At 44.4% G+C, this 21,507-nt stretch overlaps 1 protein-coding gene across 1 annotated transcript in view; it reads right to left on the bottom strand.

Annotated features, from left to right (window-relative positions):
- The window catches only part of TBC1D22B (TBC1 domain family member 22B), a 75,869-nt gene that overhangs the window by 29,133 nt on the left and 25,229 nt on the right, over positions 1–21,507 (bottom strand). The window contains exons 3-8 of the mRNA XM_025990845.2: positions 20,852–21,159; positions 18,617–18,796; positions 18,019–18,089; positions 16,497–16,625; positions 15,224–15,289; positions 11,395–11,509 (exon numbers count right to left, since the gene is read on the bottom strand). Coding sequence (XP_025846630.1) covers positions 11,395–11,509; positions 15,224–15,289; positions 16,497–16,625; positions 18,019–18,089; positions 18,617–18,796; positions 20,852–21,159 — 869 coding nt within the window. The remainder of the gene's footprint in view (positions 1–11,394; positions 11,510–15,223; positions 15,290–16,496; positions 16,626–18,018; positions 18,090–18,616; positions 18,797–20,851; positions 21,160–21,507) is intronic.

Here is a 21,507-nt window from a genome sequence, read left to right as displayed (position 1 = left end):
TATCTGACTTCTTTTGCTCAACATAGTAATTTTGGGACAGTTTCTTCCACTCCGTTGTGTTTATCAATAGCTTAGTCTTATTATTGCTTAGTATGAATCCAGTGAGTTTTCCTGTTACCAGATATTTGGGTTGGTTCCAATTTTTGTCTATATGAATAAAGTTGCTATGAATATTCTTGTACAGTCTTTTGAAAACTGTAAGCTTTCATTTTCCTTGAATAAATACCTAGAAGTAAGACAGTGATTTGTGTCTGCCTGATTTACTTACAGTCACATCCCCAGTGCCTGGTACAGGCACTCCATGAATACTTGTGCTGTCCCTCCCTTAGAAGAGAGAAAACTTCTGGCTAACTCAGCACAGCATCAAAATATTGTAATTCACTGCCCTCTGGTGGCCAAGCCTAGCAAAGCCATCCTAGTCCCTGAATGTCTTACAAAGTTATAATGACATTTTCATTCTGTCATTAATCTAGACACATATGGAAGGCCTATTTTGGACATCAAGATAAAAGCACTGGGAATATAAAATATTTAAATACTCTCTGGTCGGGATCCCTGGGTGGCTCAGTGGTTTGCCGCCTGCCTTTGGCCCAGGGCATGATCCTGGAGTCTTGGGATTGAGTCCCACGTCGGGCTCCCATCATGGAGCCTGCTTCTCCCTCCTCCTGTGTCTCTGCCTCTCTATGTCATAAATAAATAAATAAATAAATAAATAAATAAATAAATAATCTTAAAAAAAAAAATACTCTCTGGTCTCAAAGAATCATATAATCTGGTGGCAGAGGGCAGCAGGACAACACAAACAATAACCAGTGTGGTAAAGTGCTACAAAAGAAATGTACAGGGTTATGGAAAGAGTGCTGTTGGGGTGGCCTGGGCAAGGGAGTGTGAAGGCAGGTTTCCTTTTGTAAAGGATGAATGAGGATTAGCCCAGGGGACAAGAAGGAGATGGTGCAGGATAGGCGTTAGTTTATGTCAATTTGGGATGGTGGAGTTTAAGGGGTGAGAAGGGGAAAAAAATGGGGGGGGGGCGGTGAGGAGGGAACAGATCCCATAAGGCCTTGTATGAGCTCGACAACCTGGCTGCTTGAACCTGTACATGATGGGATGTTCCTAAAGGGTTTTAAGGAGAGGAGCTACATGGGCAAGTCTGTGTTTGAATGGTGTGTACGGTGGATTTCAAAGAGGATAAAACCAGAGAAGGGAACACACGCGTAGCCATTTCAGCGATCCAGGCTTGACCTAGGGCAGTCACAGAAGAATGAAGAGGGAAGCAGATTCAAAAAACATTTAGAACATAAAGTCATCAGACCTTTGTAATTGATTGGATATAGAAGACCAAGACTCATGCACAATTCTTAGCATTTCTGACTTAGGAGTCAGGAAATGTTGCCAACTGAGAGAAAAGAGTGACTGGATGTGGGGAGAAAAGATGGCTTTGCTAGTATGACTCCCGAGTGACTGGACTCCCGAGTGACTGGACTCGGGAGTCACAGGCCAGAGTCAGTGAAACACGGAGTCTGAGAAGCCTTTGGGCAGCAAAAATTACAGGCTGTCCACAAATAACTGTTCCCCTATACTTCTTGGTGAAAGGACCTCTAAAGGGTACTTGGCCACCCAGGATTCCAGCCTCATTTGCAGCTAGGTATAGCCATATGACTTAGTGCAGACAAAAGAGATTCAAATCCAAGCACCATACACAACTTTGGGAAATGTCCTTAAATGGAAAGTGTATGCTTTTCTTCCTTTCCTCCTCCATACTGGATGGAATACAGACATGATGGCTGGAGCACAAATAGCTATCTTGGATCACAAGAAGAAAACCACAGGCTGAAAATGGTAGAACAAGGCAGAGGAGACTGGGTCCCTGATATCTTAGGGCAACATATAAGCCCTGAACTACTGACCTCTCAACTTTTAATGTGAGAGAAGTAAACTTTTCTACCTTCCTTAAGATACTAATATGTGGGGTCCCAGTCACGTGTAGCCACACTAGCCCTAACTGATCATCTACGACGTATCTAAGTGGAAATGTCACACAGGGAACTGGACTCGTAAGTCAGAGGTCTGAGAAAGCCTTCCTTCTGGGAGTTCCATTGCATTACCGGAACATCATGCTTCCAGTAAGATGGGAAATGAAAATCCTACTATACTGCTTCAAACAGAAGAGAACAGGAAGAGTTATTTGATACTGTTTCATTTTGTACTAACAGAAACCACCAGACACCCCTCTGTTTTTGAAAACAAGACAGGTCATAAGTGCTGCTCTTCTACACGATTTCTTCATATGTATCACTTAAATAGTTGCTATTAAGCAATTTATTTTGATGATGACTACACTATCAGTCATACTGGACCTTAATATGTTTCTAGTTAGATCAACAATATCATCTAAGCCCAAAAATTCTCATAGATGAGAGTCTGGAGGTACTCCAGTCTTGGGAGTCATAGGCCAGAGACTGTCTCCTTTAGCACGGTCACCCTGGGCCCAGGCACAGCTGCCTTATCCACAGATGACCCACTTCTACATGAGCAGCTGGCTTCAGCAGATAAAGAAGCTGCCTGGGGGCCAGGCTAGCTATAGACAACTTCTCTGTGAACTCAGAAGGAGTCACTTTTACAACAAACATGACACACTAGATAAGGAAGATTGGGCGCTAATTTATAGAAGTCACAGAGGTGTTACAAGACAGACAGGGGAGGAGATACAAGAGAGGCTTTGATAGAGTAGATCCTCCACACTACAGTAGTTCAGTGAGATGGGGTGACAGGGTAAGGTTACTTGGTGAGACCTGCCCAGGATGACAAGGGCACCAGTCTGGCTTATCCCACAGGCAAAGGATGCCTGAGGCCTCCGGAGTAGGGAGTGTCATAACAAAAGCCTTTACAGCAGCTCCTTATTAGGATATGATACCATTGGAAAACAGGAGAAAAGCAGTATTATTATCCAGACTAGAGAATTCTTCTCCCCTACCCCTCCTTTTTATTTATTTGTTTATTTATTTATATTTTTAAAAAGATTTTATTTATTCATGACAGACAGAGAGAGAGAGACAGAGAGAGAGAGAGAGAGAGAGGCAGAGACACAGGCAGAGGGAGAAGCAGGCTCCACACAGGGAGCCCGACGTGGGACTCGATCCCGGCTCTCCAGGATTATACCCCGGGCTGAAGGCGGCGCCAAACCCCTGGGCCATCAGGGCTGCCCAACCCCTCCTTTTTAAAAGTGTAAGCTCTATGCCCAACGTGGGGCCTAAACTCATGACCCTGAGATCAAGAGTCACGTGCTTGACTGACTGAGTCAGCCAGGAACCCCAAGAATTTTCCTTGAAGGCCACAAACAATGTATCTCTGTTTAAGAAAGATCTTGAGGCTGGGGAGAAGTCTGAATGCCTTATTTCTTTAAAAATTTATATCCCTCAGTTGATAAATACATAAATAAAATGTGGCATATCCATGCAATGGAATATTTGACTATAAAAAGGAATGAAGTACTGACAGATATTACAACATGGATGAACCTCGAAAATGTGTTAAGTGACAGAAGCAAGGCATGAAAGATCACATACTGTAAGATTCCATTTATATAAAATGTCCAGAAAAGGTAAACTCATAAAGATGAGCAATTGCTTAGGGGTAGAGGGGATGGGAAGCTTGGGGGTGATGGCTAAGGGATACACAGTTTCTTCTGGGGGTGATGAAATGTTCTGAATGTCTGAATGGACTATGGTGATAGTTACACAACTCTCTTTACTAAAAACTAGTGAATTGCACACTTTAATGGGTGAATTATATGGTATATGAATTCATCTCAATAAAGATAATACAACAAAAAAAGCTCACAAAACTTCACTTACAGGGCGCGCCTGGGTGGCTCAGGTGGGTGGACATTTGCCTTCAGCTTGGGTCATGATCCTGGGGTCCTAGGATTGAGTCCTGCATCGGGCTCCCTGCTCAGTGGGGACTCTGCTTCTCCCTCCCTCTCCTGCTGCTTGTGCTCTCTCTCACTCTCAAATATATATATAAAATCTTTTTTAAAAAAACAAAATCAAAACTTCACTTATAAATTAATTTACTATAACTCCAATAAAAATTCTAAAAGGTTCCCACTTTCTAAATTTGGCAAGTTCTTTTTTTTTTTTTTAAGATTTTATTTATTTATTAGAGACACACACACACACACACACAGAGACAGAGAGAGAGAGACAGGCAGAAGGAGAAGCAGGCTCCACGCAGGGAGCCCGACGCAGGACTTGATCCCGGGTCTCCAGGATCACGCCCTGGACTGAAGGTGGCGCTGAACCGCTGAGCCACCCGGGCTGCCCGGCAAGTTGATTCTAAGTTCACGTGGTGGGCAGAAGAAATGAACAGACATTTCTCCAAAGAAGACAGATGGCTAACAGAACATGAAAAGATGCTTAACATCACTCACCATCAGGGAAATACAAATCAAAACTGCAATGAAATATTACCTCACACCTGGCAGAATGGCTAAAATTAACATAAGAAACAACAAGTGTTGGCAAGGATGTGGAGAGAAAGGAACACTTACACTGTTGGTGAGAATGCAAAATGGTGCAACCACTGTGGAAAACAGTACGGAGGTGCCTCAAAAAATTAAAACTAGAACTACTCTATGATTCAGGCAGAAATCACACTACTCAGTATTTACCCAAAGAATACAAAAATAGAAAATAGGAAGTATACATGCACCCCTACGTTTACAGTAGCATTATTTACAATAGCCTAGATATGGAAGCAGCCCAAGGTGTCCACGAACAGATGAGTAGATAAAGATGTGGTATATATACACAACAGAATATTACTCAGCCAAAAGAAAGGATGAAATCTTGCCATTTGCAATGACATGGATAGAGTTAGAGGGTATTATGCTCAGTGAAATAAGTCAGACAGAAAAAGACTAATACCATATGATTTTACTCATATGTGGAATTTAAGAAACAAACAAACAAAAAATGAGCAAAGGGAAAGAAAGAGAATGAAGGGCAAACCAAGAAACAGACTCTTAACTCTAGAGAATACACTGATGGTGACCAGAGGGGAGAGGATGGAGGGGATGGGTGAAACAGGTAATGGGGATTGAGGAGAGCACTTTGTGATGAGCACCAGCTGATGTGTGAAGTGCTGAATCACTACACTGTACACCTGAAACTAATATTACTCTTTATGTCAATGGAATTCAAAATAAAATTTAAAAAAAGAAAAAGGTAGAAACATAAAAATAAAATAAAGTTCATGTGGAAGAAGAGCCAAGACAAGTTTTAAAAAGGATGATGAATGGGCCCTGGAATAATGATAAAAACACACTATAAAGCTCAAAATCCCAAGCTGTTGTGCTACTTGCATAGAAATGGAGATAAATGGAAGAGAATAAAGAAGTAGAGCCATATAAATAAAGGAATTAATATTATATTATGAAGAGGGATGTCATAGCAGCAAAGAAAGGATGGTTATTTATAAATGGTGCTGAAATAATGAACCATTCAGATGCACAGAAACTTTAATCTCAACCCTCACCATACAGGAAAACAAATTAGTTACGAAATTTTACAAGCGAAATGTAAAAACAAACCCACAAGAGTATAGGAAAAAACATGGAAGACTATTTTCATAATACTGGGGTGGGGACGGAAAGACTTCCTAAGCAAGATACTGAATCCCAAAACCACCAAGGACGCCTCCTACAGGTCAACTTGCCAAGACTGGTTTACTTGTCATTTGCGGAGCTCTCCACTAGAGGGCAGGGCTCGCACCTGTCGGCTTAGCCTCTCACTGGGGTACCCGGCAGGGGCTCATGAGCAGAATGGGCAGATTTGACTACGTAAAAATTAGTTCTATATAAGGAGACACAATAAACAGAGGTAAAATACAAATGATGGTCTTGGAGCAAAACGATACTAGGCTGAACTATATAAAATTCCCGTTGTGGGGGTAAGGGTCAAAACGGCTGAAAATTTCGTGTGGTATGACCTAATATTTTTAACACATATAAGATAAAGGATGAATATATCTAATCTACAAAAAGTTCTTGCAAAACAACAAGACCAAAAGTCCAGCAGGAGAAGAGGGTAAAGGATTTGAACCAGCAGATCACAAAGAGACAAACGCTAATACATACACATAAGAACAGATAAACAACCTCACTCACTCATGAGCAAGTGGTACAAACACTGAAACACAAACCATGGCTTATTTGCCAGATTGGGAAACAGAATTAGATCGAGGTATCTAGTTTTGCTATGGATGTGGAGAAAAGTGCACCCACACATTAGTGGTTAGGGTATAAACTGGTATAAACTTTTCTGGAATGTGATTTAATAGTACCTATTTGGCATGCTTTTCGGACTAGCAATTTCACTTCTGGGACTCTCCTTCAGAGAAATACATTTGTTTGTTTTTAAGATTTTATTTTTAAGTAATCTCTACACCCAATGTGGGACTTGAACTCATAACCCCAAGATTCATGCTCCTCCAACTAAGCCAATCAGGCACCCTGGGAAAAATATGTATATTTTAATAGAAACACAGAGAAAATATATACTAGGGTATTCAAAATATGTACAATGTTTTATTATTTTTAAAAGATTTTATTTATTTATTCATGAAAGACACATAGAGAGAGAGAGAGAGGCAGAGGGAGAAGCAGGCTCCATGTCGGGAGCCTGATGTGGGACTCGATCCCGGGACTCCAGGACCACACCCTGGGCCAAAGGCAGGCGCTAAATCACTAAGCCACCCAGGGATCCCCTACAATATTATTTTTTAAAATATTTTTTATTTCTTTATTTGAGGGGGGGGGGAAGAGGAAAAGAGAGAGAGAGAGAGAGAAAGAGAAAAAGAGAGAGAGAATGAGCAGAGGCAGAGGAAGGAGACTCTCAGCTGAGTGGGGAGCCCAATGCAGGGCTCAATCCCAGGACCCCAGGATCGTGACCTGAGCCGAAGGGAGACGCTTAATTGACTGAGTTGTCCAGGTGCCCCTGTACCATATTATTTGTAATAGCTAAAAACTGTAGACAACTTAAATGTCTTTTTACAGAAGGATTGTTAAATAAACTGTAGTGAAGTCAGTTGTTATGGAAACAAATGTCATTGCTGAAAATGATGAAATAGATCTGTATGTCCAGATTGGAAAGCTGGTCATAATTTTTTTTTTTTTTTTTTTACTGAAAACAAGCAAGATATAGTATGGATAGTTGGGGCACCTGGCTGGCTCAGCTGGTAGAGCACACGACTCTTGATCTCAGGGTTGTGAGTTCAAGCCCCACATTCGGTATAGAGATTACTTAAATAAAAAATCTAAAAAAAAAAAAAAAAAATCTTTGAAAAGAAGTATGGATAGTTTAAACTCATTTTTTCCAAACACAATAAAAAAAACTATGTACAGTACACACAGGAAAAGGTCTAGAAGAATACACACCAGACCAGGGTGGGAGGTAGGGGTGAATAATTACACTTCTATACATACATACATACATACATATATATTTATTTAAGAGAGAGCTAGCATGAGCACATACGAGTGTGCAGGGAGAGGCAGAAGAAGAGAGAGAATCCCAAGCAGATTCCATGCCTAGTGCAGAACCGCACCCAGGGCTCCAATCTCACCACCCTGAGATTATGACCTGAGCCAAAATCAAGACGGACACTCATTCAACAGAGCTACTCAGGAGCCTTCTGTTTTGATTTTTTTAATGAGCATATACTTCTTCTATCCCAATTTTTTTTTTTTAAAGGCAAGGAGCAGTAAGAAATGTACTGCCTGCTTTGGAGCACAGAATGGAGTAGCAGAACCATTAGAAGTCCAAGAACAGGGATCTAAGTTGAAACACCACCAAGTCATATAAACAGGACAGGCATTAAGGTCAAAAGACCTGGGCCTGAGTCTAGAAAGCTTATTAAATCTTTGAGCCTTGGATTTCTCACTTGTAAATTGAGTGAATACATCTACCTTAAAGAGGTATTAGGACCTACTGAATGAAATACAATATGTCAAACTGCTTTACAAAATGATAAAATGCTTTAAGAGTTAGGATATTATCACTGGTTGGCATGGCCAAGCCCCAGGTTGAAAACCAGAAAAACAAGGGCTAAAGCTACAGACTCCTAAGGGGAAAAAGAGGGATGGGAAGTGATAGAGTAAGAGAGATTTAAGAGACATGTCAATGAATTAGAATGTGTGGACCCAATCTGCACCCTGATTCAAGCCAACTATTAAATATGAGAATCAGAAAAATTTGAATGCTGAGTGTATATTATTAGATTATACTAAGGAGCTATTATAACTGTTTAGCTGTAATACAGAATTGTGGGTGTGGGTTTCTTTAATCACTGTCTTCTAGAGGTACACACAGAAATATTTATGGATGAAATGATATGTGAATGGACAGAGGTATAGATGAAACAAGACTGGCTGGTGAAGCTGGGTGAGAGATATGGAGATTTGTGGTAATTTTTTCTATTTTACATGTTTGAAACTTTACCTAAAGTTTTTATAAAAAATGAATGGACCCCGGGGCACCTGGGTGGCTCAGTGGGTTAAGTGTCTGGTTCAGGGCAGGTCATGATCCTGGGGTCCTGGGATGGAGCCCTGAGTTGGGCTCCCTGCTCAACAGGAAGTCTGCTTCTCTCTCTCCCTCTGCCTCTGTCCCTCCCTCCTGCTCCTGCTCTCTCTCTCAAATAAATAAATAAAATCTTAAAAAAAAAAAGAAAAGAATGGACCCCACCTTCGTCAGCCTAGGAGGAGGTACCAAGACCTTTCTGAAGTCTGTTGCAGAAGTAAAGCTGGGGACAGCCTTGCCAAGACTGGCCCCAAGGAAGGGAGGAGAAGCCCATGCTTTACTGTGTAAACAGTGTAGGTCAGCAGGTGGGGCTGACAAATACAAAGATCAGGATGCAGTCCTATGTCTAGCAAAGAAAGACACGGTGGGACAGCCCGGGTGGCTCAGCGGTTTAGTGCCACGTTCAGCCCAGGGCCTGTTCCTGGAGACCTGGGATCGAGTCCCACGTCGGGCTTCGTGCATGGAGCCTGCTTCTCCCTCTGCCTGTGTCTCTGCCTCTCTCTTTGTTTCTGTTATGAATAATAAATATAAGTAAATAAAGCTTATATTAAAAAAAAAAAAAAGAAAAGAAAGACACGGTGCTTGGTGGGACCAACAGTTGTGCCTACAGAAAGAAAACTTGGTACAAACTATAAATGGCAGCTAACAGGATAATTAAATATCCAATTAGAACTGCAGCTGCTGCAGATTATCTTTAACTGACTTAATACTGTTACCAAGATTTCATGCCAGCATTTACACTTCAACTGTAGATTAGTGAATGAATTAATACCTTCTTGGACTCATCCTTTAATACTACTTCAGAAAAGTGCTATTGCAAGAAGCAACCCCCAAAATCCAACAGATCAGCTGCAGTGCTCTTAATAAAGTTAAACACAGAGAATTAAACTGCTTCCGAAAGCTGACCTATTAATGTGAAGAGAAAATGAAAAGTCCTCTAGCAAAAGCTTTATTTATATGCTTTTGGTAGCCACATTCTAATTAGTCTTTCTTTGCTTAGGATCCTCTGATCAAGTGGGTAAGAGTGACCTTACACCCAGTTCTGCCCTAGTTGCTGCCACTAAGGGGACAAGGAATGGTGTCATTAGGTTACCTTACTTTTCAGACTGCATCATTCTTAAAAGACCAAAACACCAGCCATTGAGCCCCATAAGAATACAATGAGTGGGACGGATCAAGTGAGAGAGTTTTATTTATTTTTTTTAATTTTTATTTATTTTACGATAGTCACACAGAGAGAGAGAGAGAGAGAGAGAGAGGCAGAGACACAGGCAGAGGGAGAAGCAGGCTCCATGCACCGGGAGCCCGACGTGGGACTCGATCCCGGATCTCCAGGATCGTGCCCTGGGCCAAAGGCAGGCGCCAAACCGCTGCGCCACCCAGGGATCCCGTGAGAGAGTTTTATACCCTCACTGTCCAAGGGGCTCTACTCTGGTCTACTTCTCATTACCCTCCTACCCTCTCGCACTAGCTTCCTCCAAAACCCACAATAATCCACCCACTCAAGGGCCTAAAGAAAAGGGTTCTAGTCCTCACTGTGCCACCAATAAGGAGGGCACAGGATAACCCTCATAATGGGTTATGAAGCAGGACACCTCATACATAACCCAGCAGTGAAATAAGGGGATTAGATGGTGTTCTGAGACCCCCTCCAACGTTCTGATTCCCCCATGAGCACCCCTATAACTGGCTGAGAGAACCAACATGACATTTGAGTTTTCCTGTCAATCTCTAAGCACAAGCAGTTAAAGAACCAAAAGGAGAAGAGGAGGACCCTCAACTCCTTTTAAGACTCTGCAATTCAGGCCTGGCCATTGGAGGAGGCTTGCAACTTAAGAAAATCTAACTGCTACTATGATATCCAATCTATCCAAAGTGACACAAACCAGGGCACCTGAGTGGTTCACTCATCAAGCACCTGCCTTCGGATCAGATCATGATCTCAGGGTCCTGGAATCAAGCTCCACATCTGGCTCCCTGGTCAATGGGGAGCCTGCTTCTCCCTCTCCTCCCCACTCTGGGCACTCGCTTTCTCTCTCACTCAAATAAATAAATAAAATCTTAAAAAAAAAAAATGTGACAAAACCCTAACAGGGTAAGAGGCGAAGGAGGAGGGGAGAAATCAAGGTCCTGGAGCTCTCCTTGGCCTCTTCCACTATCTCCAAGGTGAGCTTGATTCTGGTGCCACCACTTTTCCTCCTCTATACGGCCACATCCTGCTGTTAAGATACAGCATTTGAACTCATGTGTGAAGACCTGATGTCTAAAATTCCAATCTAAAATTCCAGCTTTCATGCATGAAGGCCTGTGTTTGTTTTTTTTTTAATTTTTATTTATTTATGATAGTCACAGAGAGAGAGAGAGGCAGAGACACAGGCAGAGGGAGAAGCAGGCTCCATGCACCGGGAGCCCGACGTGGGATTTGATCCCGGGTCTCCAGGATCGCGCCCTGGGCCAAAGGCAAGCGCTAAACCGCTGCGCCATCCAGGGATCCCGAAGGCCTGTGTTTGAGACAAGTTCAAAATAACTCTAAAATGACCTCTAATAAAGCATCAAACCATCTGTTTATGGCAAAACATAAAGGTATCAACTTGGACATTCTGTAACAAAGCAGGTCCTTTCTGGGTGAGATCTGTGGCCATCTCAAGAGAGAAATTCCAGGCTGCTACTGCTGTCAAAACAGGTTTAGCTGTAAATTCGAAGGCCACGATCTCTTTTTAAGCAAGACATGCCTACTGGCTGTACTCTTGGGAAAGACAAACAGACCACAGATAAGAAAGAGAAATAGTTTGTTCAACTTGGTACTCATGCTTCTTACCCACATATTCTGAGAGGAAGACGACAAAGAACGGAGTGACCAGGTCATTAATTCCCTGGACATACCCACTGGCAGGGTGTCGGATGGCCCAAATAAATAGAATTCTTTCGAAGATCTAGGAAAATGAGAAAGAAGACATGACTGTTAAATCACAGGGAGACTCCCTCCCTCCATTTGCCTACCTCAGGGACATGGCCAAAAGTTTAGGAAATTCTAAAACTGCTGGGGGACAAAGGAAGTACATAAAAATGCAGAAAGTTTCTAAGATGCTTGTTTTTAAGCAGGGATAGAGAGTTTTCCCTTTGTTTCTCTTTGCAGTATGTAGTCCCTGGGATATAAAATTGGGAAAAGGGAAGGACAGTGACACAAATATCTTAGGAGAAAGTCTGCTACAGAGGTCACTAACCCAGGCCACCACACTCTCATCTGTACATGAACTGGTTTTCAATCTCCAGAAGTAAGACAGTGGGTCACCTAAGTTCTGATACCTTTTCTGAATCTTTTTTTATCATCACCAGATGTGGGGAGGAAACACATTCTCCACCACACTCTCCTTTCTCCCTGCTGAGACAGAAAGAAATGGAGACCTCACTTTACTTCTAGCCCAGCCTGACTGGGAGCCAGTGACTGACTGTCAATGCAGGAAGTCACTTCATGTGTCAGGATGCAACCCAGACACTCGATGAGGGATAGGAAGTGAAATAAACTTAATCCTACAGCTGGGGACTTAAAAACAGATAAATCAGCCTGGGCCTCCATGGGAAAGCCACTGGGGTTAAGTACATTAGCCACCAAAGGCCAGAGACCTAGACTGGGGAGAAAGAAAAGATCTTTTGGTCCCTTTTCAGAGTCTGGCCCTGTGCCATTCAGCTACACCCCCTCTGACTTCATTAGGCCCTCTCAGTAGCCCCCCCCCCCCCCCCCCACGTTTTCTCTGATGCTACTCATTCCCTGGCTTCATCCCGGTGACCACAACTCCTGAGTTCAACACATTCTTTACACTGGCTTTGACTGGGCTGCCTCCCGTCTCTGTGAGCCACATCAGACAGAGAGCAGAACTGATGGTGACTGGTGACTGTGTGTGGAGGCACAGGCACAGCAGGTCTCCTGTGTCTCTCCAGAGCGCATGGGTTCTGGGGCAGATTGCAGAGACCTTCTCAGAGTCAGGTTCAAGGGAGAACCACCCCTCCCCCAACGGAAAACAATAGGAAGGAAATGTTTGTATGGCTTTGGAGTTGGTGAGCTAGTGTAGGAGAGAAGTAGAGAATCCAGAGACACAATAAAGGATGTTTCCCAGCCCCAATGTTGAGTCTGCCTTCCAGCTGGCAGAGGGAGCTGAGAAACACACCCATTGTCAACACTGCTGCCCTTATAGACAGTGAGAACAAAGCCCTGCCTGGAAGCAAGCTGGCTTCTCTGCCTCCACTAGACTTGCCTGTCCACTTGCTCTCTGGGGCCGAGGGAAGGGTGTGGCATCCTCATTTGTGTTAGGCCCAAGACTAATGGAGGCCCTCTTAAATGCTTTCATCCCTCCCTTGAAACAGCTCAATGTGGACCCACCACGTTCAGGAAGATCTCAAGGAGCCCCTGCCCTGCCACTTGTGCCCTATGTCTGTCTGGATGTCTCTGTGAGTCCTGCAGGACTCACCAGGGCTTCTACTCCACCCTCTCAGCTCCTTGCTGATACACAAATCCCAACTGGCTGGTTTTAACAATGGCCAGGTGCGTAGAAGCTAGTGGTTCACAGTCAGGAGACTTGTGATAATCCCTCTCCAGTAAGGATGGAACAATGCAGATGTGCACACACTATACAAGTGAAGATGCCAAAGGCATGGAAATTGAAGAGCACCAGGCCTGGTTACCAGGGGAGACCATGGAATCTCGTGACAGAAAAACATCCAGGATAATCTTGCCTTGTAGAGAGGAGTGAAGAGGATAATCCCTAAAGGTTTTTCTTGTACCTCTTGTACTTGTGTGGGTAATTCTGACTTACTACAGGCAATTCTGAAGTATCTTTCAGATATGCAAAGCAAGTCTTTCAATATTCAGTGTTCTTAGTTCTCTTAAAATGCCTTGGCTGGCATTTTAAGAATTAAGTACTACTCTTTGACTATAGCCCGTTAGATGCAAAGATGATTCAAGAAAAAAAAAAAAATGAAAAGAAAATACTTTGAGTTTCCTTCTTTGTATTCAGGCTCCACTCCTGGGAGAAGCATTTTAAACAAACTACTTTCCCTGTCACAAAGTTGACAGTAAGCATGCACAGGGAAGGGAAACATCTGAGAATCTCTGAGTTAAAGTGAGGAATAAGCAGGGCTGAGCTGTGGGAAGCAAGGGGAGACACAAAAGGATCCTCACTGGGTTTTTAGCTTCCTCTGAGCTGAATCCTAGAGGCAAAATCATGGTGTCACCCTCAAAATCTTTTTGATGCTATTGGTAAGTCATGAGGGACCCCACCAATAGAGATCTATATTTAAATAGAACTATGAATATGATCTATACTCAAATAGAAATTATCTTGAGCAATTATCACCATCCCTCTCTATTAGGAGGATAACTGAGAACAGAGGTCAGAGAGCACTCACACCCAGTGTCCTAGCTACTGTGAAGCTGCTAAGGAAATCCCTAATCTCAAGGAGGTTATAATTACTGCTTAGGTAAAAAAATAATAGTCCCACTGAGACCTTGCATGTGCTCCACTAACTTGGTTAGGTCTCATGGTATCATTACTAATTCAACTTCTGGGTATATACCCAAAAGGATTTAAACCAGGGACTCAAACAGGTATTTGCACACCTATGTTCATAGCAATGTTATTCACAAGACCCAAAAGGTGGAAGCAACCCAACTATCCACAGACAAATGAAGGGATTAAAGATATGGGTTATATACACACAAAGAATATTATCCAGTTTTAAAAAGAAGGAAATTCTGACACATGCTATGACATGGATGAACCTTTAAGATACTATGCTAAGTGAAACAAGCCAGTAACACAAGGATAAACATTATGTGATCCTTCTTATTTGAAGTACCCAAAATATGCAAATTCATAGACACCAAATAGAATGGTGGTTGCAGGGGAATGAAGACTTACTGTTTAATGGGTACAGAGTTTTAGTTTGAGAAGATGGAAAAAAGACCTCAAGATGGGTGGTGGTGATGGCTATACAACAAGTGTGAATGTACTTGGCATTGAACTGTACGCTTGAAAATGGTTAAAATGGGTACATCTGGGTGGCTCAGTCAGTTAAGCATCTGCCTTCAGCTCAGGTCATGATCTCGGGATTCTGGGATCAAGGCCCAAATTGGACCTCACGCTCAGTGAGTAGCCTGCTTCTCTGCCTCCCTCTGCCTCTCCTCCTGTTCATACTCTCTCTCTCTCAAATAAATAAATAAAATCTTAAAAAAAAGAAAAGAAAAGAAAAAAAAATGGTTAAAATAGTATCTTTCATGTTACATGCAATTACCACAATAAAAAAAACAATCACCATCCCAGCTTGATAAAGTATAGCAAGCACAGAACAAGGAATTCTAAGGTGTGAATTCTAGTCTTCATTCTGTTACCAGGTAGCTTTAAGATTCTGGGTAAGTCCCTTAACTTCTCAAAGTGCTACCTGGCCCACAGACTTGTCCAGAAGAGCAAATGAGAAAGCACAAGAACGTGCTCTGCAAAGACCACGGCTCCATATCTGAACATAAGGCACTACCATGATTAGCCATAAACCTGCACATGGCTGGAAGGAGGGCTGGGGCACCCCCATGCAGAACAGGTGCTGCAGGGCTTCCGAGGGGATAAAGGGCTGAGAATGGGAAGCACTTCCCTCACCTCCTGTACAAGTGGTTGCTGGAACAACGGAATGAGAGGGTTTGTCCTTGGAATGTCAATGTGGATCTGCAACAGAGAAGTCAGGTCTAAACACACAAATGCCGGTTTGTTCTTCTGAGACGTTCTTTTCTTAAGAACTGGGAATCAAGGGAGTAAGAGTGAGAGCACATTGTATATTTAGAAAAAACTGACAGACACGCTAAAAAGGTCTAGTAAAACCCACCTGTTCACCTGGAATACCTTTCCATGATGGCAGTTACTCACCAAAAGTGACGACACCACCCCAAATAAACCACTCACATTGGATAGGAATAGGCTTCACAACCTAAGAGTTTTTTCCTCTTGCTCTGGAGTCTGTTTCACTCTGGGTGGACACCTACTCAACAGGTATGATCACACTGTGTATGATCCCTCTTTCAGAATCATCAATAGCTGCTGGGAACTGAAAGAGCTCTGAGAGCTATAGACATGTGCCAGGATGGGGAACCAGAGGGAGCTGGCCTTCTGTAACCGGCGCTGAAAGTTCTCACTTCTGTTACCAAAGAGGTCACTACAGTTGGTTTCAGCTGGAGGATTTCTCAGTGTCCAATCTAATGACCCCCAAGGACTGTGACGGCAGAGGCTACTTCAGTTCCTAAGCACCCAGTCTTTTCGCCCTCTCTCCCTTCTTCTTCCTTCTCTCCTTTTTTGGCTGGCTGTGGGGGCCATTTGGAGGATGACGGGACACTCCCTGCCAAGCCTACTGGTAACTACTGCTCCTGCAGACAGGTGGACAGATGTGGGTGCTGAGAAGGCACTGCAGCTGCCAGGACATCCTAATGCCACAGTCCGGAGGAACTGGACCACTCCTGGGTGAGCTCATCTTTCATTTTGTGCCCCATGACCCTTACTACTTGTGGTCTGGGGATTAGTAGCATTGGCACCATCTGGGAGTTTGTTAGAAGTGAAGATCTTGCCCCAGACCCCCTAAATCAGAATCTGCATTTTATCACAATCCTTAGGTGGGATTTTTATCAAGATCCTAGCTAATTTGTATGCATGTTAAGGTTTGAGAAGCATTGCCAGTGATTAGTGCCAAAAACAAACAAACAAACAATTTAAAATGGCTAAAATCAGAGCTACTAATTAGAAAAAGAGGAAGCAGTTCTGGGTGTAAATTTAATCCTAAACCGCACATTAGAGCCTGAAGACTTGTAAATCCTGCACCATGACAGTCCTCCCAGGAGACATACCTAAAAATTATGATTAGTAACCAAAAAGATGATGACTGTACCTGTCGGTAGGTATCCTGGTGATGTTCCTCATTTCGAGAGTCATAATACTGCTCAATGAAGCCAAAATATTCCTCCCGCTTCCGCTGCAGGGTCAACTTCCTCCTCTCGGTGTTTGCTGGGAGATAGCCCTACAGACAGGACTGCTGGTCAGATGGGGACACACTTTGGTTGGATGAATCCTTAATATGTATTTTAGCCTAAGCAGTGGCTTGGAAACTGTCAATGGAATGGAAGGACAACTGCCAAGAGGACAAGAGTAATCCCTTTTTGGGTCTGGCCACCCAGTGTTTGCCCTCTCCTTCTTCAATGAGACCCACATGTGGGCAGATGAAGCAAGGCCAGCTTTCCCAGGGTTATTTACACCCATGGCCCTGCACTGCGTTTGGACCGTGTTCTGCTGGGGAGCACTCCAGAGCTCCCAGAGTTGGCCCGGCAGAGCAATGAATGTAGGTCAATGGGAGGGAACTGGAGCTGAGTCAGGGCCTCTGAGGGCTGCATGTGTGCAAGGCAATATGTCCAAGAATCCCAGCAATACAGCCACCTCTATGACACATCTCAGTGGTGTGCCGTGTAAGTCTGTGCCAGTCACATATTCTTTTCCACGGTAACCGTCAGAATTACCAGCTTAGAAAGCGGAATGGAATCTGTGACATAGCAGCTATGATGTGCAGACACAGAACTCCCGGCAGTGGCTTCCTGGCTAGTCAAAGCTCTGGGCCAACTTTCCTTCTTAGCCCTGGTCTAGAGCCCACTCTCCATTCTTGCATCTCTTGTTATCCTTCCGTTCTCACCAAATCTACTCTCGGTAGCATTTACAGTTATTAGAAGTGGCACAGCCAGTGATAACATGGTTGCAGAACTGGGAATGGGGGACATTCAGGAGAGAGGCCCTTCCTTTCACAGACATTTAGGTAGTACATTCCACAGCCAGCGCCTGGAGAGCAGGGACTGTGCTTTATTCATGTTTATGTATTCGTGCAGCACCTGGCACCATGCCTGGCAAACAGCAGGCCCATAATCATTCCTTACTGGATGAATGAATGAATGTGACAGGCTCAGGAAATACTACTGTCCCTATACCAGTGGCTGGCACAGTGCTCTGTCCCTGAAAGGTGGTCTAGTGCAGGCTTCTGAGGGAGGCCCATTTCTCAGCCCTGCACGGCTACAGAGTGGCTTTCCACCATTCTGGTTATTCCTCCTGAAAAAGGACAGAAGTCCAGGGAACGTGGAAGCTTGCCCAAACAAGTGCTGGGATCCCCAGCTCACTGTACTCTTCTCCTTGGTGCTGAGAACGTGAAATTGTGACTATAGGGAAAAGCAGTGCTCTTCTATATATGTGTGAATACACTTGCAAGAATGCGTCTCTTCATGCACGGAAATAGATGACAGCCCCACAGATCTGCTGTATGCAGTGGGACTGGAGAAATCTATGCGGTTAAGATGAATGTGCCCAGACTAACCTCATCAGGTAGGAAGGGCTGTGTGAGGCTCACGCTTCTCTACACAGTGGGTAGAACTCACCGACAGGAGTCTCCAGGTTACAGGTCGAACCTCCCTGGGAACCCCTGGCCAGCTACACTTCCTCAGTTCATCTGCAAATAGATAACAACCTCGTTGGATTAGCTCTTCCCAACAACCACCCTAAAACAGACTTCACTGGGCACTTCCTGATTCCTCATGCTGTTCAAGAAAGACCACCACCAGCAGCTACTGACAAGCACAGGGAAAAAGTCCCAAACAGCAGCCCTGAGCAGCTAAGTGGCCAAGACATGGCTCCACAGGGGTGATGCAGTCAGCTCAAAGATCAGACTTAGAGGGGAAAAGGAAGACCAGTTGGGCATGGATTTCATTTGGAATCACCTTGAGGTAGGGGAGACAAAAGCCAGAAGAGTTGCACTATGGTCTACAGGCCACAGAATTCAGTCCCATCTAACTTGGTCCCTATTTTCTAGTAATGTACTTCTGACTTAATACCTGCATGTCACTGCAATGGGCACCAGATCAGGAGATGCTGGAAAAGTAAAAGAAGGAAGAATAAAGAGCAATAGCTTCCAGGTCTCTCTCTGAGAATTCCAGTCACCAAGAGGTCCTACCTTGTTCGGGGCTCACAGGGACTCACCTAAGTCAGTGTTGTGGCTGGAGAGAAGCTGACGGAACTTTTCTAGACGGGTTTTCTCCCGGACAGTCATTGGGGGCGCTCCAGAAGCATTCTGGTCTGAGATGCGGGCAACCAGGGGGATGATGGGTCGGAGAGGGAGTGACTGCTGTTTGTGGAGTGGGTTCCTCAGGCATGTATCACCTGCAATAGTGAAAAAGAGTACAGGCAGCGTGTAGAGCACAGACTCAGAGGAGCCCTACGCTGGCTGTTTAGTACTGGCCTCTCTGCCAGAACCGCATCTGTGCCGCTGGCATGCTGCCCTAAGGTGCCCGCTGAGGGGCAGCCTGGGGACGCAAAGCCAGCTGCGCTCCACACATCTACCCAGAGGAAGGGCTGCATTTTTATCACATCCTACGAAGCTACCTTACATGCTAACAGAGACTCTGGATGCCGTAGCAACTTTGAGAGCTTTTTTGGCAACTCCGGATTGCCAAAAAAAATCAAATCTTTTCTTTCTACCTCAACTTAGAATGTTCTCTCATGCCTAATATTGAGTGTGGGGGCAGCAGAGTCGAAGGCAGTGTTTGCCTTCCCTTCCATCACAGAGCACATAGGAAATGATGACACAGGAAAGCACATGTAATAAAAACAGGTGGCTGCTCGCCTGAAAGCCCAGGCCCCAAGCAGCTGTCCCAACGACTGAGAGAGTCAAAAGCCATGGCACAATTCTAACCTGTTCTTGGCCCATCCATGTGCCCTGCACACCAGATGAGAAGTTCTGACCCAAGACAATCCTGTTTTGGGAGGCTAAAGTTCCTCTGTGCTCCCACATTCCCACCAAGATGAACCAGCTTTTAATTCTGTAAGGGTAGGACTGAAATAATAGGAACACAGACTCAAGCAGAACCAGATGTCTGGTTCTAGACATTTCTAACCTAGATGGTAGGCAGGAGAGATGAGTGGTGCAGCACTGACCTTTATTGAGTTCTTACTGTGTATGAGACACCATGCTGGTCACATTTACATAGGATCTCTCATTTGATTCTTACAAATATAGTAGTGATTTAGTGCTCCTCTATGGATAAAGAAACTATAGTTCAGAGAGGTTAACAGTGATTGGCTAGTGAGACCTGAGAAGCCACCTTGCATCTGTCTGTCTCCAAAACCCTTATTTGTTTTACCACCCCAAAGAAAACTTAGTTTTAAATTCTGACTGTCCTTCCATGACTGTTTCATATCCTTCAACTGTCTGGTCCTTAAGAAGGAGTCCCCACAAGAATTAAATGATGAACACGCCACAGCCCCCACAACTAGAAGGTTTACAGAAATGACTGCCACAGGGAACTTGGCTAGGGGGAGGCCCAGTGTCACATGGGGCCTAGAACATGTGCACCACACACCACACAGCTAAGAGCATGTGCCCCTCTGATAACACAGATTAACAGATGATGCTCACAGGAGGGAGCCTCACAGAGGGAATGTTCTGGACCGTCCTGGCTACACACGAGCAGCACCTCCATTAGGGACTGTGGTGGGGGCCTTCCTCACACTTGGCCCCTTGGAGGCCCTCTGTCACAGCACACAGACACTTCCAAGAGCCTATAGCTATGGTCACTCGGTCGGTCAACACCCAACACCCATGTGGGCATGGCTCCCAAGGCTCAGCCTGAGTCCCAAGTCAGTGATGGAAAGTGGCTGTGGAATAATTTTAAAGGCCTTATGGCCTGATTTCATGACGACGTGTTTATTCTGAAACTGTGGACATAGTTCCCTTAGAACCCAAGTCAGGGCACACTCCAGGGCTCTGACGTTCCTCTACTTCCTCTTCACCCTTTACCAATCAGCTGTTCTAACTTTCACTGGAAAGATGACACTTCCTTCTCCAGCTCAGAATTACTGGCTTCCATAAAACCCCTTGGGGCAACATTATATACAGCAATGGATGCTCAAAAGAGCACACTGACAGTCCCCAAACATCTACTAAAACCACCATCACCCTAACCAGAAGCAATAGAAGGGATGTCTCTTCCCACCCCACCCCAACCCGATGGGCACGGAGCTGTGACACAGAGCCATCAAAGTGGGAGGAGCAAGTACAGCCTATGACCCATTAGGTCACTGATGTAACATCAGGCTTGAGCTTGCACATTTATCACAAAATGAAAGATCTGAGTGGTGCCCTAAAGAAAAACTGTTTATTTAAAAGGCACTCTGCTGAAAAGGCTGAGGCTATGGAGGGGAGCAGGACGGACTTACTGGAATTTCTGGACAGCTGAGCATCACTGCTGGACTTTATGACCTTGTAGCTGGCAGGAACATCAGATGTTGTTGACTGGGAGCGTTCTGGTTTCACCCTCAGCTTGCTGTGGTTTTCTAGGACTTGGGCTGCGGTTGCCAGAGCAACTTTTGAGTTTAGAGTTTGGAAAGAAGGGGAGGAAAAGTCCTCTTCCTCATCATCACCAATGTCCCAAGCATCACTGGTATTCCGGGCAAACTCATGGAAACTGGAGGCCTTCTTATTCTTCAAAGGAACTGCGTTGACTTTGGACCGTTCTTTGATGAAGCTTTAAGAAAGGAGACCTCGTTACCAAGGAATGATCTGCCCCATCTGACCACCTTCACTGGCTTAATTGTAACGGTATGACGAACTACCCTAATACACAGTCTTTACCTTTTTCAAACAAAAAAACCCCACTTGTATCCATTCCTCATCTAGATGCATCTGGACCAGCACCATGCTGCAGAGACAGTTGTAGCCAAGACAGCAATGCTCACCAAATACCCTATATGCTCCTCTACAGTTCCCAGCCCCCCACAATTAGTTGAGGTCAGATGACTAGTCCAGCCAATGGGCAGAGGAGAGAAGTCAGGTAATCACTCCCAAGCCAAAGCAGATAGAACAGGTATGAGTT

Source organism: Vulpes vulpes, chromosome 1 (assembly GCF_048418805.1).
Source record: "Vulpes vulpes isolate BD-2025 chromosome 1, VulVul3, whole genome shotgun sequence".
Lineage (NCBI taxonomy): Eukaryota > Metazoa > Chordata > Mammalia > Carnivora > Canidae > Vulpes > Vulpes vulpes.
This window is presented reverse-complemented; position numbering and strand designations above follow the sequence as displayed.